The sequence below is a fragment of the Rosa chinensis genome, chromosome 5, assembly GCF_002994745.2.
Source record: "Rosa chinensis cultivar Old Blush chromosome 5, RchiOBHm-V2, whole genome shotgun sequence".
Taxonomy (NCBI): domain Eukaryota; kingdom Viridiplantae; phylum Streptophyta; class Magnoliopsida; order Rosales; family Rosaceae; genus Rosa; species Rosa chinensis.
This window is the reverse complement of record NC_037092.1, coordinates 59,478,678-59,501,848: the sequence shown is the minus strand read 5'-3', so window position 1 is coordinate 59,501,848 and position 23,171 is coordinate 59,478,678. Positions and strand designations below refer to the sequence as shown.

The 23,171-nt window shown below is 38.7% G+C and overlaps 1 protein-coding gene across 2 annotated transcripts; it reads left to right on the top strand.

The window, feature by feature from the left end:
• Positions 1 to 7,566: 7,566 nt before the first annotated feature.
• On the top strand, positions 7,567 to 12,968 carry LOC112165862 (protein argonaute 5). Of its 2 annotated transcripts, XM_024302562.2 has the most exons (22): positions 7,568 to 8,028; positions 8,264 to 8,493; positions 8,586 to 8,735; positions 8,843 to 8,976; positions 9,073 to 9,182; positions 9,508 to 9,629; positions 9,722 to 9,854; positions 9,971 to 10,087; positions 10,175 to 10,294; positions 10,376 to 10,447; positions 10,534 to 10,653; positions 10,741 to 10,894; positions 10,977 to 11,098; positions 11,190 to 11,330; positions 11,408 to 11,547; positions 11,634 to 11,696; positions 11,778 to 11,841; positions 11,943 to 12,078; positions 12,170 to 12,243; positions 12,366 to 12,460; positions 12,548 to 12,579; positions 12,665 to 12,968. In XM_024302562.2, exons 1-22 carry the CDS (start codon positions 7,651 to 7,653, stop codon positions 12,823 to 12,825), a joined length of 2,868 nt encoding a protein of 955 aa, XP_024158330.1. In that variant the 5' UTR covers positions 7,568 to 7,650; the 3' UTR covers positions 12,826 to 12,968. The 2 variants fall into 2 exon arrangements, with proteins under 2 accessions (XP_024158329.1, XP_024158330.1); XM_024302561.2 differs by having other exon boundaries at positions 7,567 to 8,028; positions 9,971 to 10,294.
• Positions 12,969 to 23,171: the final 10,203 nt, after the last annotated feature.

Below are 23,171 nucleotides of genomic sequence, written 5' to 3'. Positions count from 1 at the left end.
CTTGCTGTAGTGTTTTGCTTGAGTTTTATCTAATGGCAGTGGAGGATTATTCCTCGAAATGTTGGCTATTATCATCGATGATAATGACAGTGGAGGGTAAGTGATGAGGGTTGATCTGAAGCACTTGGTGGCAAAGGCTTTGCACTGTCTTGATGACATTTGCTTGCTTTAGAGGCTGTGCTGAAAGTAGTCACTACATGGCACTTCAATTCTGTTTGTGAAATGTGTGTGTGTGTCTATATATATATAAACTGTATGCATCAATAAGCTTCATTCCCGTAACAGTAGCAAGGACATAAGTCAGGAGTTGGTCTTGTGCAACCGTGCGAGTTGTGCAAGAGAACGAAAAGCCAGGTCTAGGGTCCGAGCTTGAGATTAATAGACCCTGGCTAATAGCTTAACAAGGAATGTCAAACTACATTACTGTTAATTTTTTTTCCCAATGTGAAAAATAATCAAATCTTCAGACCATTTGTAATTTATATATGAAATACTAATATTTCACACTATTTGTTTCACATATTATAAACTTCAAAATGAGATATTTTTTCTGACTTGTAAAAGTGATAATATTAGATCAACAACCAAATCAGCTAGAGATTGACTAAACTTGAAATATAGCAATTGGCAGAGAAACAACCAACTCTCTATCCCAGCACTGCAGCTCATTATCAATCAGGGACGTTGGCATGAATGCAAGCCTAATACAAAACAAAATATCCTCGCCTCCTAAGGAAAAATAGATCATATACATCTCACCTGCCTACACTCAATTGTTGAACAAAACAAGAATAGAAACATCTTTGCAAACTCCTAGAAGCTATCTCTACATACTAGACGTGAGATATCCAGTCCAACTCGAGAAAAGTACCAATTCTACCGGAATCATGATTTGAATTAAAATGGCACTTTAGAAAACATAAAAAGGTCCAAAACTGCCGAATTAGGTCAAACTCTCGAACCAAGTCAGCCCAAAGCACTAAGTAATGGATGAATGTGTTAAGGCACCTCCAGCTTGGCCCAATTCTAAAGAGAATCAGACATACTCAAATGGGCCTAAAGGAAGCTGAGCCCACATGACCCAGGCCTAAATCTAGAGGCCCAAACTCAGGCAAAGAGGTTGGCAAGAGCACACGAGCGCCCCCGATGCCAACTTGCTACTACTGCTGCCAAAACCTCTGGCGGTCGACCCTTCCATTTGACCATGGTGAACCCAAGCTTGTCCACCACTAAACACAACGAACACGAGTTAAAATTAGATCAACTTCTGCAGCCCGAGAAAACGCTAACACCACCTTGATAAAGTTGTAGGATCTAAATCACAGGTCGGCCAATCCGAGGTCGACCAATCAGAGCCTTGGTCCGAGTCACAATAATCAACCAAAAAATATCCCCGATCAACCCCACCTCAATATGAGATCGAACCCTGAGCCGAATCGAGATCAAGAGCTTGATAATTATACCGTTGAATAAAAAAATTTCGTAATATTTATGACATAAGTAGATACTTGGTAACGAGAAAATTGAAATATATTCTCATTCGCAAACATTTAACTCTTATTTGTTTTGCATATTAAAAAGTTCAAAATGAGATATCTTTTCTCAATTTTGCTAAGTATATACCTTTGAATAAAAGTTCTTCATAATAATGACCTTGCCTAAGATCTCTTATTATTATATTTGGTGTATCAATCTCGCTGAATAAAATAACGCAGAGTAAACCCCAATATAACTTACATTTCATATCTCTATTTTCCTGACCTAGCCGTCTTCTGCTAGGGTTACTCTCTAGATTTCTAGAAAGCAAGGTACGTTTTCCATGGATATGGATATTCTAAGTTGGAATTGCAGAGGCATCTGCAACGACACAACAACTAGGGCTTTGAAGGATTTGATCTCTCAGAATCGGCCCCAAATCATCTTCTTGTGTGAAACAAAGATTAGTCGAAAGGAAGACTTTCAAAAGCTGCATAGGGCGTTAGGGTTTGACAATTCGGAAACTGTCTTGAGTAAGGGGCAATCTGGTGGCCTTGCAGTTTTTTGGAACGATGACGTTCGCATTAGAATGGGGACGACGTCCACGCATCATATGGACATGGTGGTGGAGGGGAATCCGGGGGATCCGACCTGGAGACTAATAAGTTTTTATGGATTTTCAAGAACGACAGGATGTGATAGATCTTGGCGGCTCTTAAGGGAGTTGTCTGACTTGGATTCTTTGCCCTAGATTGTGGTTGGGGATTTCAATGAAATCCTTAACAATGATGAGAAGATTGATGGCCCGAGAAGGGATGAAAACCAAATGCGAGGATTTCGTGAAGCGTTGGGATATAGGGAACTATTGGATTTAGGGTTTCAAGGAACTCGAATGACATGGTGGAATTTTGAAACCAAACTACGCCTAGATCGTGCTGTGTGTACTCCTTCATGGTATGATATATTTGGATATGCAAAAGTGGTTCATCTACCACCTAGTGATTATGATCACATTCCTATACTATTAAGGGCTAGTACTATCCGATTCTGATCACATTCCTATACTATTAAGGGCTAGTACTATCCCTATTGCTCATCATTAGAAGCTGCACATATTCAAGTTTGAAGCTTTTTGGCTTCAACATCCTGAGTGTGACCCTTTGGTGAAAGATGCTTGGCAAACTGATGTCACATGTGACCCTATGTACCGAGTTACATAGAAGATTAAACATACCAGAATGACACTTGATAAATGGCAAAAAAACACCTTCTGTGTTAGGCAACAATCCATGCTGGGAGTGAGAGGCAAACTTGAAGAACTTATGGACGTTAATCTTAACGATGCAGTATAGGCAGAGAAGAAAGACTTAATGAGTCGCTTGCAGACCTTACTTTCCCAAGAAGAAACTTTTTGGAAGCAATGATCTAAAGTGCAGTGTTTGAAGGAAGGTGATCGTAACACATGCTTCTTCCATAGGAAGGCTGCAAATAAAAAAAGAAAGAATTTGATTCCGGGCTTATATGATGAGGATGGTACCTAGTGTGAAGATGATGCTGGAATGGAGAGAATTGTGTCATCCTATTTCACCAAAATGTTTATAGCATTTGAGCTTGACTTTGAGGCTACAGACACTACTATTTATGCGATACAACCATGTGTTTCTCATGAGATGAATGAGGAGTTGTGTAGGCAGTATACTAGGGAGGAGATCAAGTGTGCTCTTTTCCAAATGTATCCCACAAAGTCACCTCGACTGGATGGGATGCCGCCACTATTCTTTCAGCATTATTGGGAAACTATTGGTGAGGAGGTGACTGAAGTAGTTCAAAATTTCCTTCATATTGGCCAGTTGTTTAAGCAAATTAATTTTACACATATTTGCCTTATCCCTAAGGTGAGCAATCCAGTGAATATGTCTGATCTTAGACCTATTGCTCTTTGCAATGTGATCTATAAACTGTGTTCAAAAGCAATAGCTAACAGATTGAAATTTATTATGCCGGGAATTATATCAGTTTTTCAAAGCGCATTTGTTCCAGGAAGACTTATTACGGATAACATTCTGGTGGCTAATGAAATGGCCCATTTTATGCATAATAAGAGGGAAGGATAAGAGGGTTTCATGGCATTGAAATTGGACCTCAGCAAGGCATATGACTGGATGGATTGGTTATTTCTCAGAAAGGTGATAAACCGTTTTGGTTTTGCTCAGGTTTGGATTGATATGGTTATGTTATGTGTTACCACTGTTAGATACTCATTTTTGGTTCGAGGTAAACCCCGTGGTTTTGTGATCCCCTCTAGATGATTACGCCAAGGGGATTCTCTGTCCCCTTACTTATTCCTTATTGGAGCAGAAGGGTTCTCGGCTTTATTGCAGAAGAAACAGAGGGATGGTTTACTTGCTGGGATTGAACTATGCAGGGATGCACCATTAGTCAATCATCTGTTATTTGCTGATGACAGTATGTTATATGCCAATGCTTGTTTGGAGGATTGTTATCAGATACAAGACGTGATAGAAACATATGGCAGGGCCTCGGGTCAGCTTGTGAATTTTAATAAGAGTTCAGTTGTCTTCAGTAAGAATGTTTCAGAATATATGCAGGAGGAGGTCTCTAGTCTTTTAGGGGTGGAGATTTTTGACTCACATGAAAAGTATTTAGGTCTCCCAACTTGTGTTGGTCGTGAAAAAACGGCAACTTTTCAGTATATAAAAGATAACTTGGCCAAGAAGGTGACGAATTGGCAGGGCAAATTTTTAAGTGGAGCTGGGAAGGTTGTTCTAATCAGAGTAGTTGCTCAAGCCTTACCTACGTATGCTATGAGTGTTTTTCAACTTACAAAATGTTTTTGTGAAGACTTGGAGCAGATGTGTGCACACTTTTGGTGGGGAAGCTCTCTTGATAAAAGAAAAATTCATTGGCAGTCCTGGGATACTTTGTGGACTCCTAAAGAAGAAGGAGGACTTGGGTTTCGAAGCTTATCAAAGTTCAATTCGGCGATGTTGCCAAAACAAGCCTAGAGAATTATTAACAATCCTTCATCCCTTATTTCTCGTATCTATGAGGCCAAATACTTTCCTGGAGGTACTTTTTGGACTGCAGAGGCTCATGCATCTCCATCTTATTCTTAGAGAAGTATTTTCTCTACAATGGAATTTATTGTTCAAGGATCCTTATGGCAGATTGGAGATGGAAAGCATGTGCGAACTTGGGTCGACCCTTGGGTTCCTGGCATTCCAAATCATATACCGGCAATGTTGCCTTCAACTATGAATACTTCCATTAAGGTCAATGATCTTATGACTGATTCTCTTTCTTGGAATGATGTTTTGGTTAGAAATACTTTTTATGTGGAGGATGCAGAAGCAATTTTGAGTATTCCTTTGAGCACTAGAATAGTGGAGGATAGATGTGTTTAGAAATTGGAAAGAGATGGGGTATTCTGTTAAAATTGCCTATTGACATTCTTTTTCACTTTCACCTTCTAGACGGCCGAATACTCTTACTGTTAATGGTGAATTTTGAAAAATGATTTGGAGGGGAGCTATTCCAAGCTTTGCAAGGGTACATGCTTGGCGTGTTTGTAATAATATTCTTCCTCTTTGGAAAGACTAGCTGCTAAACATGTGGTGCTAGTATCTCAATTATGTGTTTTGTTTGAAGCTGAGCAGGAAAGTACGCTCCATTTATGTCGGAACTGCTCACATACGAAGCTAGTGCTCCAAACTAATGGCAGGGTCAGCCAAGTCTGTTTTGATGTGCAAACTGATGGGTTTGAGCTAATAGATTGGCTTAGTTTCTACGCTAAGCATCTTCCTAAGCAAGCTTTTGAGGAGCTACTATACCTTTTATGGAGTGTGTGGAAAGAAAGAAACAATAGGGTGTGGGAACAGAAGAAATCTCATGCTGTTGATGTTGCTTTACGAGCTTGTACTAGGCTGGCTGAGTTTAGGGTGCACAATGTGAGGGTGGCGAGTGTGGGACAGTGAACTACTGTGACTTCTTGGAAATATTCTCCTCTTGGGGTTTTGAAGGCCAACTGTGATGGTTCATTCAATTCTGAAACAAAAAGGGGAGGCCTAGGTTTTGTCATCCGTGACTCATTTGGAACATTGATAGCTGGAGGGGCTAGACCCCTTAATAATTTGCTCTCAACTGAGCATGCTGAAGTGTTGGCTTGTCAAGCTGCATTGGAATTTGTGAGAAGTCATAACATGATGCCTGTAATCTTAGAAACAAATTCTAGCTTGGTGCAATGTCAAGTTGCAAGTCGAGCTACAAGGAATACTTCCTTACTGGGAAGAATTTATGATGATATTGTGGAGGCGTTATGTTTCTACCCAAATGTGAGCATATTACATACTAGGAGGGAGGCCAACCTAGTGGCTCATCTCATAGCTGATCATGCTAAATCCTTACAGCATGAGAGTTTTTTCTTTTCTACTCCTACTTTTCTTATGGTTGCAGTTGCAGCTGAATGTAATGCTTTGTAATTCTTTTCATTATCAATAAAGTTGGACCTCATTTTACTCAAAAAAAGATCCCTTATTATTTTCCCACATTAATTACACAATAATAATCTAATCTTATCTCCTACTATAAAGGGACACATTAGGTTTGGTGTCAAAGGCTTCACCAAATTTTGAAACTTCCTATAATGTCAATGATATAAATAAAAATGGGCAGATATAAAATAAATACAAAAAGGTCATTATTGTCAAAAATGAAATAAGGAATAAAAAAGAATCAAAATGATAACAAGCAACAAGAAGTCCACGATGTGGGTTCTATGCACGTTCTCACAGAAATAGTTAAATTCAGTTTCAACTCCTCTCCATTGTAATTCGTAAAAATTAAAAGTAAATAGTGGAGAAAAAAGTAATGACATTGCATTGATTTCAATTTCTGACCACCTATATGTTGAATTGATCTCCATCATTTTGTAGAAAATTGGAAAAACTGACAAACACGAACTCCTCCATCTATGTGTATGAATGGTGGGAGGTTATTGGCTATCGCAGTTTGTAATTTGAATTTGGGATGTTTTGCTGGTACATATATTGTTTTGATATTTTTGAATTGGTTACCAAAAGAAATTACAGACGACTGGTATTTTGATACTTTCACTACATTTTGTTCCATATGTTGTTAATTATTGTGCCTAAAGAATGGAATAATACTTGACTATTTGTTCCCTTCTGCAGGGGAATGAAAAGGGGAGATCAAACTACAACAAAATTGGTACAAAGGACCGTCAATATGACATTTCATTCCCTTGTGTTCTTATTCTCTTACTTTGGGTATCGGATAATTTCTTGATACATAACATCAACCTCGACAAGCATTTGCTCATCCTAGCCGGATCCCTGCCACGTAGCTCAACCTTTTGTGATTTTCTCTCTAGTATTTGTGTTAGTAAAGGTTGCGGATTCTTGAAGTGAAAAAGTAAATTCGATACTTAAAAAAACAACACAGTTCCTACGTGCGGAAGAATCCTAAGAAAATGGTTTGTTCACTTTTTTTAAATATTTTTTTAATGAAGTCTCTTTCAGTCTTCCCCTTGCTGAGAAAGGGCTCGACAGCCACTTCGAGGAAGGAAGCTCAACGCGTGGGTCCTATGAGCTTGCGTGGTGCAGACACGTGGAATCTGATTCGTGGGGAAGGATCCTGGGTTATATACAAGAGGGAGAGTGGGGAAAAAGGTTTAAAATAAGCTTTGGGAATGAAATTACCATAAAAGCCCTCATCTCGTATGGATTAGCCCCACAGGGTCATGGCTACGCCTACGTAGGCAGGCCGAGCTCAGCATTTGCATTAAGATTCAAAATCTCTTTTGTCGTTGTCTGTTCTGTCGTTCTGTACTTAACCACTACTAACCCCCCCAGTTGTTTGACTTTGACCACGATGTGTGCGTGGGAGACAAGGGCAAATTCGTCATTGTGCGACTAGGCATTCCGCCGTAACTTCCTTCGTCTTCTCGTTTTCCTAAATAACGCTCTATTCTCTCAAAAAAAAAAAAAAAAAAAAAAAAATTAACGCTCTATCTCCCTCTCTCTCTCTCTCTCACTATAAAACTCAGTTCTCTCAGATTCTCTCTCTCTCTCTCTCTCTCTCTCTCTCTCTCTCTCTCACTCTCACTCTCTCATTCTCTCTCTCTCTCTCTCGACAATGTCCGGACGCGGCAGCCGAGGCAGGCATTATTCCGGCGGTCGCTCTAATCCCTCGCACGGCGGAGGCGGCAGAGGAAGTTTCAGCGGCGGAGGAAGTTCAGGCGCCGCAGCTCCGGCGCCGACTCAAACTCGAGCTTATTTTCCTCCGGCGGCCTCGTCAAGCTCGGCTCCGGTGGCTTCGCTGAGTAGCGAGATGGAGCAGAAGTTGACACTGGAGACGACGACGACGGCCGCCGTGGCTGCTGTGCCGCCGGCGTCGTCGAAGGCGGTGAGGTTTCCGCAGAGGCCGGGGTTCGGGACGGTCGGTAAGAAAATTCAAGTCAGAGCCAATCACTTCCTGGTGCAGGTTGCAGACAGAGACCTCCATCATTACGATGTAAGGCTTTTTTTTCCTTCTATTTTTAATTAAAAAAAATTATTTTATTCATGTGTAAATTTACGCTTTTACTGCACAGCTGCGGTAATTTTGTTTATCCTGTATTCTATTTCTTAGTTAAAATGATGAGAAAAGGTGATAGTTTTTTCCCCATATTCTGAAGTTAATCACACTTGAATTGCCAATGTACGTAAGAGTTTTTTTTTTTTTTTACATTTTTTTGTATCTGAATTAGGTTACGATTACCCCAGAAGTAGCATCAAAAAAGATCCACAGGGAGGTGATGAACCAACTGGTTCGCTTGTATTCCGAGACGCATTTAGGCAAGAGAATTCCTGCTTATGATGGCATGAAGAGCCTCTATACAGCAGGGCCATTGCCATTTTCCTCCAAGGAGTTTGTTGTCAAATTACTTCCAAATGATGGTCGTGCTGCAGCTGCAGGGTCTTCAACTTCTTCGAAAAGGTTATTGCTCATTGCTAGAGTTTTTGTTTTCTTTTTCTAGTTCTTGCTGTGTTCTAAAGCTTGTTTGAATTTAATATTTTTTTCAATTACAGAAAGGATCGAGAGTTTAAAGTGGCTCTCACTTTGGCTAATAAGCCAGACCTTTATCAACTACAACAGTTCTTGCACAGCCAGCGTGTTGAAACGCCACAAGAGGCAATACAAGTCCTTGATATTGTTCTTAGAGCTACACCATCGGAAAAGTAACAATCTGATCCACTCCTTCAAAAATATTGTTTTTTGATTCCCCTTTCCCCTTTAATTTTCTGTCATAGTTTTATGTTGTTTCATTTTGTAATTTCCATCACAGGTACACTGTTGTTGGGAGGTCATTTTTCTCTACTGAGCTTGGGCCAAAAGGCAGTCTAGGTGAAGGTTTGGAATACTGGAGGGGGTTTTACCAAAGTCTACGCCCAACCCAGCTAGGACTTTCCCTTAATATTGGTATTTTATTGACCTCATTTTCTATGTTTTGAGCATTATACCAACTCAGAAGACAAAATGCCTTTGCTCCAACTCTGATTCAAGTTAATATTGCAGATGTGTCAGCAAGATCTTTTTTTGAACCCATTTTGGTGACTGAGTTTCTTGCTAAACATTTTTACCACACTGATCGTTCCAAGCATTTGCCTGATCGTGATTGTATAAAGGTACATATTAGCCAGTTATCAACAAATCATTTGCATGAAGCTACATTGAATTTCTGAACATAATTTCTTTGATGCATCTTTACTCTGTCTTAAAGGTTCTTCCCCTAAGGTTTATTTATTTATTTTTATTTTTATTTTCTTACAACAAGTTTATCAATTAGCACCATTATATGATATTCTTAATATCCACTTAAGGTTTAACATTTTGGGTTTAATTTTGTCTATTTACTTGTATTTGTGCAGACATTCTTTGCTTATGCATGAGTATTTACTTATGTTTTTATTTCAGTGAAACAGTTTGACATATGTTCATAATCATGCACAGGTGAAGAAAACCTTGAAGCGGGTCAAGGTAGAAGTTCGTTTAAGGGACTGGACCAAAAACGAAGAAGTTAAGAGAACTTACACAATCAATGGACTATCTGCAGAACCATTGGGACAGTTAAGGTGAGTATTTTACCTGGTTATATGTAGCAAGCTTGTGTTTTACATATAGGTATTTGTTTTGTTTGATAATGTTATTTAATTTTGTCTCTTAGGTTTACTTGTGAAGATGAGAACACATCAGTTGTGCAATATTATCGTAAGAAGTACAAGATTGATCTCAAATATGTAGCTTGGCCAGCCATTCAAGCTGGCAATGATTCAAAACCCGTTTACTTGCCTATGGAGGTTCTCTTGTTCTCGACTTCATAAACTGTTCATTATCTTGTGTGCTTCTCTTCTAACTAAGAATGGCAGTTGTCTTTAGATAGATGATTTGTCTTTTTCATCATAAACTTCTGCAGCTTTGCTCAATTGTTGCTGGACAGAGATACACAAAGAAACTGAATAAAAAACAAGTCACTAACTTACTAAAAGCAACTTGTCAACGTCCTCGGGACAGGGAAAATAATATAACACAGGTATACCATCACTGGCTGGTTTTTATTTTGACAATGAAATATTTCTATCTTCTATGTGCTCATGCTGTTACATCTATATATGGACAGATGATCAGGGAGAAAACCAACAATAGAGACGATAAAGAATCTCTTATAAGGAGGGAATTTGGATTACAAGTGAGAGAGGAAATGTCATTGGTTAAAGCTCGGGTTTTACCATCCCCATTGGTAATTAAGGATCTTCAAATTTTTTGTTTCTTATGTTGTTATATACTTTTTTTCATTGAGTGATTACGTTGTTGGCTACAGCTTAAATACCATGACAGTGGTCGTGAAAAGAGTGTTTATCCCCAGATGGGGCAGTGGAACATGACAAACAAGGTTGATCTCATTTACTAATTTTGATTTATGAGAGAAAGTGAGGTTTAAATCAAAATTATATTACTAATTTTTTTATTTAATTGTAGAAAATGGTCAATGGAGGTAGGTTGCAAGTCTGGGCATTTGTCAATTTCTCCAGAGTGTCCCAAGATATTACTTTTGAGTTTCTTGGGGCTTTGGTTGATGTGTGCAACAGTAAGGGGATGGTACGGCTCTGATTCTATTCGGATTACTAATTGTCAGTTTTTCCTAGAACTGTTTGAATTGACTGGTCTCTTGATGAATCTTTCTAGGAGTTTTTTCCCCAACCCTTGCTTCCAGTACAGTTTTCTCATCCTGGACAAATTGAGAGGGTACTCAGGGATATTCACAAGTTGTCTGCTCAGCAAGGACGACAACTTCAGTTATTGATTGTCATTTTGCCTGATCAAAGTGATTCATCTTATGGTGAGTATCAAACCAGGACCGTAAACAGTGTTGTCATGCAGCGAAGTGTAGCTTAAAATTTGATTATGCTGATTAATTGCAGGGAAGATCAAACGAACCTGTGAAACAGAATTAGGAATTGTGTCTCAGTGCTTAGAGCCCCAGAAAATAAAAAGGTGGAATACACAATATTTGGAAAATCTTGCCCTTAAGATCAATGTGAAGGTTTGTTCTGTAGAGTCTGTACATTCTCTTGAGCATTTCCAGCTGGTTGCAACATTAAAACTTTGTGATAGAACAATAAAATATTTTGTAGGTTGGTGGAAGAAACACTGTTTTAAATGATGCAATTTATAAGAAGATGCCTGTTGTGACCGATCGCTTGCCCACAATTATATTTGGAGCAGATGTTACTCATCCAGCAGCCGGGGATGACAGTAGCCCATCAATAGCAGCAGTGAGTTTGATCTTCTATTGTTATTTACATGAAAGCTGTTGGTGGTGTTGTTTTAACCCTTTAGTTCTGTCTAACAGGTTGTCGCCTCAACGGATTGGCCAGAGGTCACAAACTATAGAGCAATTGTTTCGGCGCAGCATCACCGTGATGAAATAATCAAAGATCTCTATAAATCACAAATATCTGAGAAGGGTTTGGTTCATGGAGGAATGATAAGGTTAGGAGTTTTAATATGTATCTGTGATTCTTCTTTCTCCTTTAACAACCATCTTTCTTATTTTTTTCTTTGTTTCTCTTCTCTAGGGAACTTCTCGTTGCCTTCTATAAACAAAAAAGATTAAAGCCGTCGAGAATTATATTCTACAGGTAATTTTTTAGTTTTTTTTTCTCTTCAGTCGAGCAAAATTGCATGACATAACTGATATATGATCTGTTGTTACCTGACAGAGATGGGGTCAGTGAAGGCCAGTTCAGTCAAGTTTTGTTACATGAGGTGGATGCTATAAGAAGGGTATATAACAGAAAATAGGCAACAACAATTCTCGTGATTTACTATATGAAAGAGAATGTTTGAATTTTTTTTTTTCTCCTTTTCTTTTTTTAATAAAACAGGCTTGTGCCTCTTTGGAGGATGGATATATGCCAACAGTGACGTTTGTGGTGGTACAGAAAAGGCATCATACTCGCCTTTTCCCTGCTGATCATAGCAATCGTGGTCAGATGGACAGGAGTGGCAATATTCAACCAGGTTTCAAGTTTTTATCTCCATTTTCACCAATAAATTTAACTTATTTTTTCTGGTTTTGAGTGTTTAACTGTTTCAGCCTAATTGTGTTTAGGTACTGTTGTTGACACCGAGATTTGCCACCCTACAGAATTTGACTTTTATCTCAACAGTCATGCTGGAATCCAGGTACTGTTGTGTCGTTTGCTTACAAAATCGTGGTTTGTCAGTGGTCTTCATATACTGCTAAGGATGCACATTTTGTTTAGCGGTTTAATTTGAATTCTGCTGTGGATCTCCTTCTTGTGTAGGGAACGAGCCGTCCAGCACACTACCATGTTTTGTTTGACGAAAACAGATTCACTGCCGATGGTTTGCAAGTTTTAACAAACAATTTATGCTATACGTAAGTACACAGATTTATTCATTCATTCATTTGGAAACAAATTTTCTTTTCAATAACTTCGAAAGTTGGATCCAAATAACATTTCAGGTACGCAAGGTGCACCCGATCGGTTTCTATAGGTACTCTCTCTTTTTCTTTTTTGCTTGCATCATCTATTTTCCTTGGATTTTTGCTGTTTCCTAACGTTTTGTCTTTCGCATGCAGTGCCACCTGCTTACTATGCTCATCTGGTAGCTTTTCGAGCACGGCATTACATTGAGGGTGACTCATCCGATGGAGGTTCTACAACTGGTGGGGGTGCACAGGTTTTCCGAGCCCTTCCGGAGATCAAAGAAAATGTGAAAGAAGTGATGTTTTATTGCTGATCAATAATAAATTCTATTGTGTGATGGTGAAAATGACGATTATGTAGTGTATTTTCACAAATATCGTATGGGGAGTGATTTCACATGTAACCTAATGGATGACCTCTCTTTTTGCAACCCATTTCCTATGATTAACAATGTTATATATGGGCATCATCATATAGCACCAAATATGGGTCAAGGCATTATATAACAAAAGCCAGACTTGAGGAGTGCAGGACTGTTAAAGCAATTAATACAGGGTAACACAATCGTGTGAAACAAACATGACCCAAAATCTTAACAAAGAATGCCAAAATACATTACTATTAACTTTTTTCCTCGATGTGAAAAATAATCAAATCTTCAGACCTTTCGTAATTTGTATATGAAATACTGATATTCACAACATATTGTTTCATGTACTATAAACTTCAAAATGAGATATGTTTTCTCACGTTTGGTAAGTGTAAAAGTTGATAATATTAGATCAATAGCCAAATCAACCAGAGACTAACAGAACTTGAAATAGAGCAATTGGCAGGGAAACAACCAATTCTCTATCCAAGCATTGCAACACGTTACAAATCAGGGATGCTGGCATGAATGCAAGCCTAATACAAATCAAAATAGCCTTGCCTCGTAAGGAAAAATCGATCATATACACCTCACCTGCCTATACTCAATTGTTGTACAAATGAAGAATATAAACATCTCTGAAAACTCCTAGAAGCTATCTCTGCACACACTAGACTTGAGATATCCAGTCTAACTCTAGATAAGTACCAATTCTACCAAAATCATGATTTGAATAAAAATGGCACTTTAGAGACCACAAAAATGTCCAAAACTGCCAAATTAGGTCAAACTCTCGAACCAGGCCAGCCCAAAGCACTAAGTATTGGATGAGTGTGTTAAGGCATCCTCCAGCTTGGCCCAATTCTGAAGATAGTCAGACCTACTCAAATGGGCCAAGAGGAAGCTGATCCCACATGGCCCAGGCCCAAACTCAGGCAAAGAGGCTGGCAAGAGCACACGTGCGCCCCATATGCCAACTAGCATCCGTTGCCATCAAAACCTCTGGCAGTCGACCCTTTCATCTGACCATGGTGAACCCAAGCTTGTCCACCACCAAACACAACCAACATGAGCTAAAATCATATCAACTTTTGCAGCTTGAGAAAACGCCGACACCACCGGATATGAATCACAGGTCGGCCAATCCGAGGTCGACCAATCAGAGCATTGGTCTAATTCCACAACAATCAACTTAAAAGTATCGCTGATCAACCCCACCTCAATTTGAGATCGAAACCCCGATGCGCCGAATCGAGATCAAAAGTCTTGATAAGTATACCGTTGAATAAAAATGCTTCGTAATATTTATGACATGAGTAGGAGAAAAATGAAATATATTCTCATTCGCAAACATTTAACTCTTATTTGTTTTGCATATTAGAAAGTTCAAAATGAGATATGTTTTTCTCATGTTTAAAATACCTTTGAATAAAAACTTCTTCATACTAATGACCTTCCTTAAAATCTCTTATTATTTTCCCACATTAATTACACAATAATAATATAATCTTATCTCTACTACTATAAAAGAAGGCATCAGGTTTGCTGTCAAAGGCTTCACCAAATTTTGAAACTCCCTATAATGTCCATAATATAAACAAAAATGAGCAGATATAAAAAAAATGTAAAAGGGTCATTATTGTCAAATACAAAATGAAATAAGGAATAAAAAAATTAAAATGATAACATGCAACAAACAGAGAAGTCCACGATGTGGATTCTATCCACGTTCTCACAGAAGCAGTTCAATTTAGTTTCAACTCCTCTCCATCGTAATTTATATAAATTAAAAGCAAATAGTGGGGAAAAAGTATTGATATTGCGCAATTGATTTCAATTTTTGACCACCTGATGAATTGATCTCAACTGTTTTGTAGAAAATTGGAAGAACTGACAAACACGAACTCCTCCATCTATGCGCATGAATGTGAGAGGTTATTAGCTATCTCAGTTTGTAATTTGAATTTCAGATGTTTTGCTGGTACATGTATAATTTTTATTATTTTGACATTTTTGAATTGGTTACCAAAAGAAATTACAGATGCATGGCTGATATTTTGATACTTTCACTGCTTCATTTTGTTCCATATGTTAATTATTGTGCTTAAAGAATGGCTATTTGTTCCCTTCTACAAGGGAATGAAAAGGGGAGATCAAACTACAACAAAATTGGTACAAAAGACTGTCAATATGAGATTTCATTCCCTTCTGTCCTTTTCATTCTCTTACTTTGGGTATCTGATAATTTCTTGATAACACTAACCTTGACAAGCATTTGCTCATCCTAGCAATCTCCCTGCCATGTAGCTTAACCTTTTGTGATTTTCCCTTTAGTATTTGTGTTACTAAGGTAGCGGATTCTTAAAGAGAAAAAGTGAATTCAATACTTAAAAACAACACAATTCGTACAAGAAAACGTCTTGTCTGATCAGTTTTGCTTTTTTTGGTTTAATTGAGTCTCTTTTAGTCTTCACCTTGCTGAGGAAGTGATCGACAGCCTCTTCGAGGAAGGAAACTCAACGCGTGGGTTCTACGCTCATGCGTGGTGCTGGTGCTGACACTTGGTAGCTGATTCGCTGGGAAGGATTCTGGGTTATACAAAAGGAGAGTGGGAAAAAAGGTTTAAAATTTTGATAACGCTCTCTCACTATAAAACTCTCAGTTCTCGCAGATTCTCTCTCTGTCTCTCTGTGTGTGTCTCTCTCTCTTTCGATCACGACAATGTCCGGCGCTCGCTTGACTCAGACTCCTGCTTATTCTCCACCAGCGGCCTTGTCAAGTTCGGCTCCTCCGGTGGCTTCGCTGAGTAGGGAGATGGAGCAGAAGTTGACACTCGAGACGACGACGACCGTGGCTGTTGTGCCGCCGGAGTCGTCAATTCCGAAGAGGCCGGGGTTCGGGACGGTCGGTAAGAAAATTCAAGTCAGAGCCAATCACTTCCTGGTGCAGGTTGCAGACAGAGACCTCCATCATTACGGGAGAATTCTTCGATACATTGGTGTTTGCCATACCCTCATTTTGTTAAATATTTTGGACCATTGGATTAGTAATATATCCAATAGTTCAAAATATTTAACAAATTGGTAACTTGTTTAGCCCTTAGCCTTTCTAATTTTTTTTTTTTTCCTTTAGGGTTAAGTTGGAACAAGAAGATTTCTCCTCCTCGAAGAGAAATTTGCTCCTTAGCGAGATTTCCGCTCCTCGATGAGATACTTGCTCCTTAGTGGGATTTCCCCCTTGAACGATAGATTTCCTTATTGAGTTTTGTTTATGGGTCAATTTGGTGGTAATCAATTTGGTACTTTTTTGCAATTTACTGCCTAATGTGCAGAATCGGTTGAGGAAATCTAGACTTGTGAATCTACAAACTTAAATTTATTATTTATAAGGACTTAAAATTAATTCCCTAAAGACTTCAATTTCTAGTTTGAGGAAACTCTGTAGAAACTAAGTTTGTAGCTACTTAATGTGACTGATTACTTAATGTTACCACTAAGGGATTGCACTCAGGTATCTTAAGTATACAATGAACACAACTCAAGTATCTTTGGTTGCATAATTTGTATAAGTACCAATATATATTTGTTAAGACATTTTAGTGATGCAATGCCTAACACAAACACAAGATGAGTTGTAACTTCCACAAAGAGGAGTTAAGGTACCAAGTATTTGAAATGGCTTACAATCGTCTTAGACACACAAAATGGAAGTTCGCTTGCTTTTTCGGTTGGAATGAAGAACTCTCTATATGCATGAAAACTATACATATATATACATATACATATGTGTTGTGCATTAATATCAACCTCTCACTACTTACATAATCTATAATAGAAATTTGATATACACGCAGTGCGTCATGTATGTCTTATAACAAAAACTATAATTTCGCGTCTATGTAGAATAGAAACTTGACATACACGCAGTGCGGCATGTATGTCTCATAAAAAAAGACCATGATTTTGCATCTATCTAGAATAGAAACTTGATATGTACGCAGTGCGGCATGTATGTCATACAAAAAACACTATGATTTTGTGTTCTATCTACAATATGAACTTGATACACACGTAGTGCGCTATGTATGTCTTATAACAAACACTATGATTCGCTAGACACAACTACATTTTATGAGAATACAAAATATAAATATAACATCATTCTCTACTACCTATTATTTAGAGTTTAGGGTTTAGGATTTAGGGTATAGGGTATAGGATTTAGGGTTTAGGGTTTAGATAGCAAGTTGACCATAGATGATTTTGGCAATTCTATCAATTAACTATCAAACCTAATATGACTATTAATTGATACAGAACCTTTAAAAGAACCTTCTATCCTAGGTTCACCGAATTACTTTTAGTTAAATAGTCTATATTACAACCACCACAGGTGGTCGAGTTGGTAAGAGCCTCCAGGTGTGGAACCCCCACACCCGGGTTCGAATCCCGCCGACGCTTATTGGAGTTAAATCCCAATATATTCTTGGTGGCCAGGGGGGAGGAAGCGTTCTGACAAGATCCCCCGAGCACGGATTAGACTCTGACATCTTTATGTTTTTATCATTAATGAAATGATTACTACAATGACTACACATTTTACCACAATCACAACAATTGATGTAAAAGCGGTAACTTTTGTCCTATTTATAGTAATTACTCAACCTAAACTAATGTACTAATTTATGGAAAATTTAACAAGTGCAACAACAAATTTGTTGTCAAAATGGTAAATCTTTATATTTTTATCATTAATGGAATAATTACTCAATGACTACATATTTTACCATAACTCGCAACTATTGGTGTAAAAGCGGTAACTTTTGTTCTGATTGTAGTAATTACTTCAAAAACTATACCATTTACAAGATTACCAACCATTTTACAATTCTGACAACATTTGTGTTGTGAACATGGTAAAATTAAAATTAGACCAAAAGATATGCAATAACTTAGTATTGTAAGGAGCTTCTCCACTTGATAATCAAGGTTCTAAATTTGATAAAAGTTGTCCAAATATGATATTTAAATCTTTGACCACTCAATTACAATAACCACAACAACTATTTCATAAGTCGTAATTGTAGTTCAACTATGTGTAATTTATTATTTTGACAATACTTGTTATATAATTTTTAACAATGTTTCATATCAAGAAAGAGTGTGTTGTTAATATGGTAAATTTTATTTTTTAAAATGACACATGTCGATATTTAATTGAGTAACATGTTGACCAATTCAGTAGGTTTCCACTATATTAATTTACTAAAAGTAAAAAAAATAAAAAAATAAGGGTATGACATACATCAAGGTACCCAAGACGCATCCCCATAATGTATGAGACAAATGTATGCATTTTGATTAGGGTCGTATTCTATAGTTATGATTCTACCATACTTCCTGGTGCAGGTTGCAGACAGAGACCTCCATCATTACGAAGTAAGGCTTTTTTTTTATTCCATTTTTATTTTTTTTTAATTAATTTATTTTTTATTCATGTGTAAATTTATGTTTTTACTGCACCTGCGGAAAATTTTGTTTATGCTTTAGTCTATTTCTGAGTTAAAATGATGAGAGAAGGTGATGGTTTTTTTTCCCTCATATTCTGAAGAAAATGAAGTTTCCTCACAGTTGAATAATCCTTGATTGCCAATGTACGTAGAGTTTTTGACATTTATATGTATCTGAAATAGGTTTCCATTACCCCTGAAGTAGCATAAAAAAAGATCCACAGGGAGGTGATGAACCAACAGGTTCGTTTGTATTCCGAGACGCATTTAGGGAAGATAATTCCTGCTTATGATGGCGTGAAGAGCCTCTATACAGCAGGGCCATTGCCATTTTCCTCCCAGGAGTTTGTTGTCAAACTACTTCCAAATGATGGTCGTGCTGCAGGGTCTTCAACTTCTTCGAAAAGGTTATTGCTCATTGCTCGAGTTTTTGTTTTCTTCTTCTAGTTTCTGTGTTTTGAAGCTTGTTTGAATTTAATATCTTTTCGATTACAGAAAGGATCGAGAATTTAAGGTGGCTCTCACTTTGGCTAATAAGCCAGACCTTTATCAACTACAACAGTTCTTGCGCAGCCAGCATGTTGAAACACCTCAAGAGGCAATACTGTTAAGAACTTTGAACACAAGAAGAATGTGAGCAAGAACACAACACAACTGGACTTGAATGACTTATCATTGACAATCAACTTCGGCTATTTAACAGCCATTACAAAACAGAAAATGAGAAAAACTTGCAGCCCACGTAGATAGATACCAACGTGATAATCTAACTGAGAAGAATTCAAACACTAACAGCACTACTCTAGAGAATAGGACTATCCTAGAGAATAGGCAACTTATTAACAGAAAAACAAAACTCCTAAGTTTAAGGACTTCCAACTCTATCATACCCTCCCTTAAACTAAGCTGCATAACTTAGTTTACTTTTGGTGACTCACACACTCCCAAGAGACCTCGAAGCTTTTGAAACTGCTCCAGCTTTAATGGCTTCGTCAGAACATCAGCAATTTGCTCCTGTGAACCACAATGAACTAGCTGCACCACTCCTTCCTTGGACAAATCTCTTAAGAAATGAAAACGTACTCCAATATGCTTGCTTCTTCCATGCATCACTAGATTTTTGGACAATTTGATTGTTGAGCTATTGTCACAGAAAACAGTTGTACACTTATCACCTTCACAGCCAAGCATTTTAAGTACCCTTTTCATCCATATTGCTTGACAAGCACACGCTGCAGCAGCCACAAACTTAGCCTCTGTTGTAGATAAAGTTACAATCGGTTGCTTCCTAGATGACCAAGCCACCGCCCCCGAGCTCATCATGAATGCATACCCCGAAGTGCTCTTCCTGTCCTCCAAACACCCCGCATAATCACTATCGGTGTACGCTGTCAAAACACCACTTGCCTCCTTCTTATACAGAATACCAAAGCCAACGGTCCCTTTCACATATCTTAATACCCTTTTTGTAGCCATAAGATGAAGTTCAGTAGGTTGAGACATGTATCTAGCAATCAAACTTACTGCATACATCAAGTCTGGACGAGTAGAAGTTAAGTACATTAGACTCCCAACAAGCTGCTTATAGAACATCCCATCTACCTCAATCCCGCTCTCATCTTTCGAAATCTTGAACCCTGGAACTATAGGATTCAGTACTGCATTGCTCTTTTCCATCCCAAACCTCCTAAGCACATCCATTGCATACTTCTTTTGGCTGATAAAGATCCCATCCTGCAATTGTTGCACTTCTAATCCGAGAAAGTATCTCATTTTCCCTAAGTCTGACATGTCAAACTCTTTCATCATTGAATCCTTGAACTCCCTCATCATTGCATCATCATTCCCAGTGTAAATTAAATCATCAACATACAAACTTACGATCAACAGTTTACCTCGATTGTTTGTCTTGACAAAAGGTGTCTGCTCACTAGGACATTTCTCAAATCCCTCCCTTAAGAAATAGGCCTCAATGCGACTAAACCAAGCTCGAGGGGCTTGTTTTAGTCCATATAAGGCTTTTCTTAGCTTATAAACTTTGTTGAGCTCCTCCTTCTTCTCAAAACCTTTCGGCTGCTCGACATACACATCCTCCATCAATTCACCATGCAAGAATGCTGATTTGACATCAAGTTGATACACCTTCCAATTCTTGTGAGCAGCGAGAGCAAGAATGATTCTCACTGTGTCCATCCGAGCCACTGGTGCAAAGACTTCAGAATAATCGATCCCATACTCTTGCACATAACCTTTGGCAACCAACCGAGCTTTAAGCTTCTCTACCTCACCATGTTCATTCAGCTTTGTTTTGTAGACCCATTTGACTCCAATCTTCTTCGCTCCTTCAGGTAAATCAGTGAGAACCCATGTTTCATTCTTCTCAATGGATTTGATCTCGGTCTCCATTGCTCTCCTCCAATCTTCACTTCCCATGGCCTCTTCAAAACTCACAGGATCTGCATTTGTAAATAAAGCAAAGTTTAACAGATTCACATCAGCTTCACCTTCTGAAGTCCTTCTCCACTCACGTAGTCATCCATCCAAATCGGTAGCCTCCTATTTCGTGCTTCTTCTGAACTCGAGCTTGAGGGAGATACCACTGCATCTTCATCATCAACTACCACATCTTCACCAACTACTGCATCTTCATCTTCATTGTCACTCAAGTTCTCAATCACCTCATCCTCACTTTCTCCCCATTCTAAGTCAACTAGTACCTGCTGTTCATAACTCTTGTCCCAATCCCACTTTCTCTTTTCTTCAAAAACAACGTCTCTGCTAGTCATTATCTTCTTTGTCAAGGGATCATATATCCTGTAACCTTTCGACTCATCACTTATCCCCAAAAAAACACCGCTGGTACTCTTATTCTCCAATTTTGTTCTCTTCACATCAGGTACATGCACATGACACACGCATCCGAAAACTCTCAGATGTTCAACTGACGGCTTCACACCACTCCAAACCTCTTCTGGTGTTGTATCTTTCAAAGCCACAGTGGGACACCGATTTAGCACATAGACAGTCCACTTTACTGCTTCAGGCCAGAAAGGCTTTGGAATCCCCTTCTCAAATAGCATGCATCTCACCGAATTCATCACCGTACGGTTCTTTCTTTCTGCAACTCCGTTCTGCTGAGGAGTGTATGCAGTTGTTAGTTGCCTTCTAATTCCATTTTCTTTGCAAAAACTGTTGAACTCGGCTGATGTAAACTCTCCTCCTCGGTCTGTTCGTAGACATTTGATGGCAAGACTAGTTTCTTTCTCAACAAGTATCTTAAAAAACTTGAAAACAGCAAATGTCTCTGACTTCTCATTTAGAAAATAAGACCAAGCTTTTCGACTATAATCATCAATCAGGCACAACACATACTTCTTTCCACTATTCGAAATTGGAGAAATTGGACCACATAAGTCAGCATGAATGAGTTCTAACCTTTGAGTTGCTCTCCAGGTGCTCCTTTTTGGAATAGGTTCACGATGTTGCTTGCCTTTCAAGCAGTCAACACACACAACATCTAAGGCTGGAAGCTGAGGTAACCCATGAACCATTTTCTTTCGTTGCAAAGTTTGTAATCCTGTGTTACTGATGTGACCGAGTCTGCAATGCCAGAGGTGAGTGAGGTCCTGTGTTGTAGTGTTGAAGCAGATTTCTTGGTTTGAGTCGGACAAAGTTGGCTCAATCCTTGCTACCAAAACAAACATCCGATTGGCTGTCATCTCGGATTGAATGATAAGGCCTTTCTGTGGGTGATATATCTTGCACTTCCCGTAGTGAATGAGAATTGCAAGACCTCTCTCCTGTAGTTGTCCTATGCTTAAGAGATTGTTCTTCAATTCCGGTACATAAAATACATCACCAATAACACAATTAACTCCATTTACCTCCAACTTGACATTCCCTTTCCCTGAAACCTTCATTCTTGTGTTGTTGCCTAATCTCACAGTATGTTGAAAGGATTTATTTAGCTCAGCGAATAGTACCTTGTTACCACACATGTGGTTGCTGCACCCCGAGTCCAAGAACCAAATTTCTTCTCTGCTTGCTCCAATATTTTCAACATAGGCCATCAACAACATCTCTTCTTGCTCGTCTAGTTCGGCATAGTTTGCTTGTTTATCCCAGGTGGGACATTCATACTGAAAGTGACCGAGTTTGTGACAGCGGTAACACTCCACAGTAGCCTTGCTAAATCCTCGCTGCCCTCTTCCTCCACCTCTTCCTCTACCTCTGAAACTGCCTCTCCCTCGACCTCCTTTGTTTCTCTCATCGATAGTCACCTTTAGAGCATGCTCCTCTCCACTACTTCCACTGCCATTTCTGTTGAACTTTTGCTCATGCACAACCAATGAACTTTGTAATTCATCGATTGTGAGTGAGTCGATATCCTTGGACTCTTCAATTGAAACTACCACGTAATTGTATTTCTCAGTGAGAGTCCTGAGAATCTTTTCCACAACAGTGACATCCTTCATATCCTCTCCATTGCTTCTCATCTTGTTTGACAGATTCATAACTCGAGCAAAATACTCAGTGATGGTCTCACCCACCTTCATCTCCATGATCTCCCAATCTCTTCTCAATGACTGAAGGGCTGCGCGCTTCACTCTAGCGTTGCCTGCATACTTCTTTTTCATTGAGTCCCATATATCCTTCGAGGTGCGTTTCTCCAGAATCTGCTCCAGAATTGTCATGTCAATGGCTTGAAACAGGTAATTCTTTATTTTCTGGTCTTTCTGCTCCACCTCTTCCAATTGTCTTTGCTGTGCCTCTGTCAGCT

Excerpts from the sequence above, each read along its gene's own strand:
- LOC112165862 (XM_024302561.2), top strand. The coding sequence starts at position 7,651 with ATGTCCGGACGCGGCAGCCGAGGCAGGCATTATTCCGGCGGTCGCTCT. Across the intron at positions 8,736-8,842 it reads AGAGCTACACCATCGGAAAA|GTACACTGTTGTTGGGAGGT; the intron begins GTAACAATCTGA and ends TTTCCATCACAG. Across the intron at positions 12,461-12,547 it reads ACAAACAATTTATGCTATAC|GTACGCAAGGTGCACCCGAT; the intron begins GTAAGTACACAG and ends ATAACATTTCAG.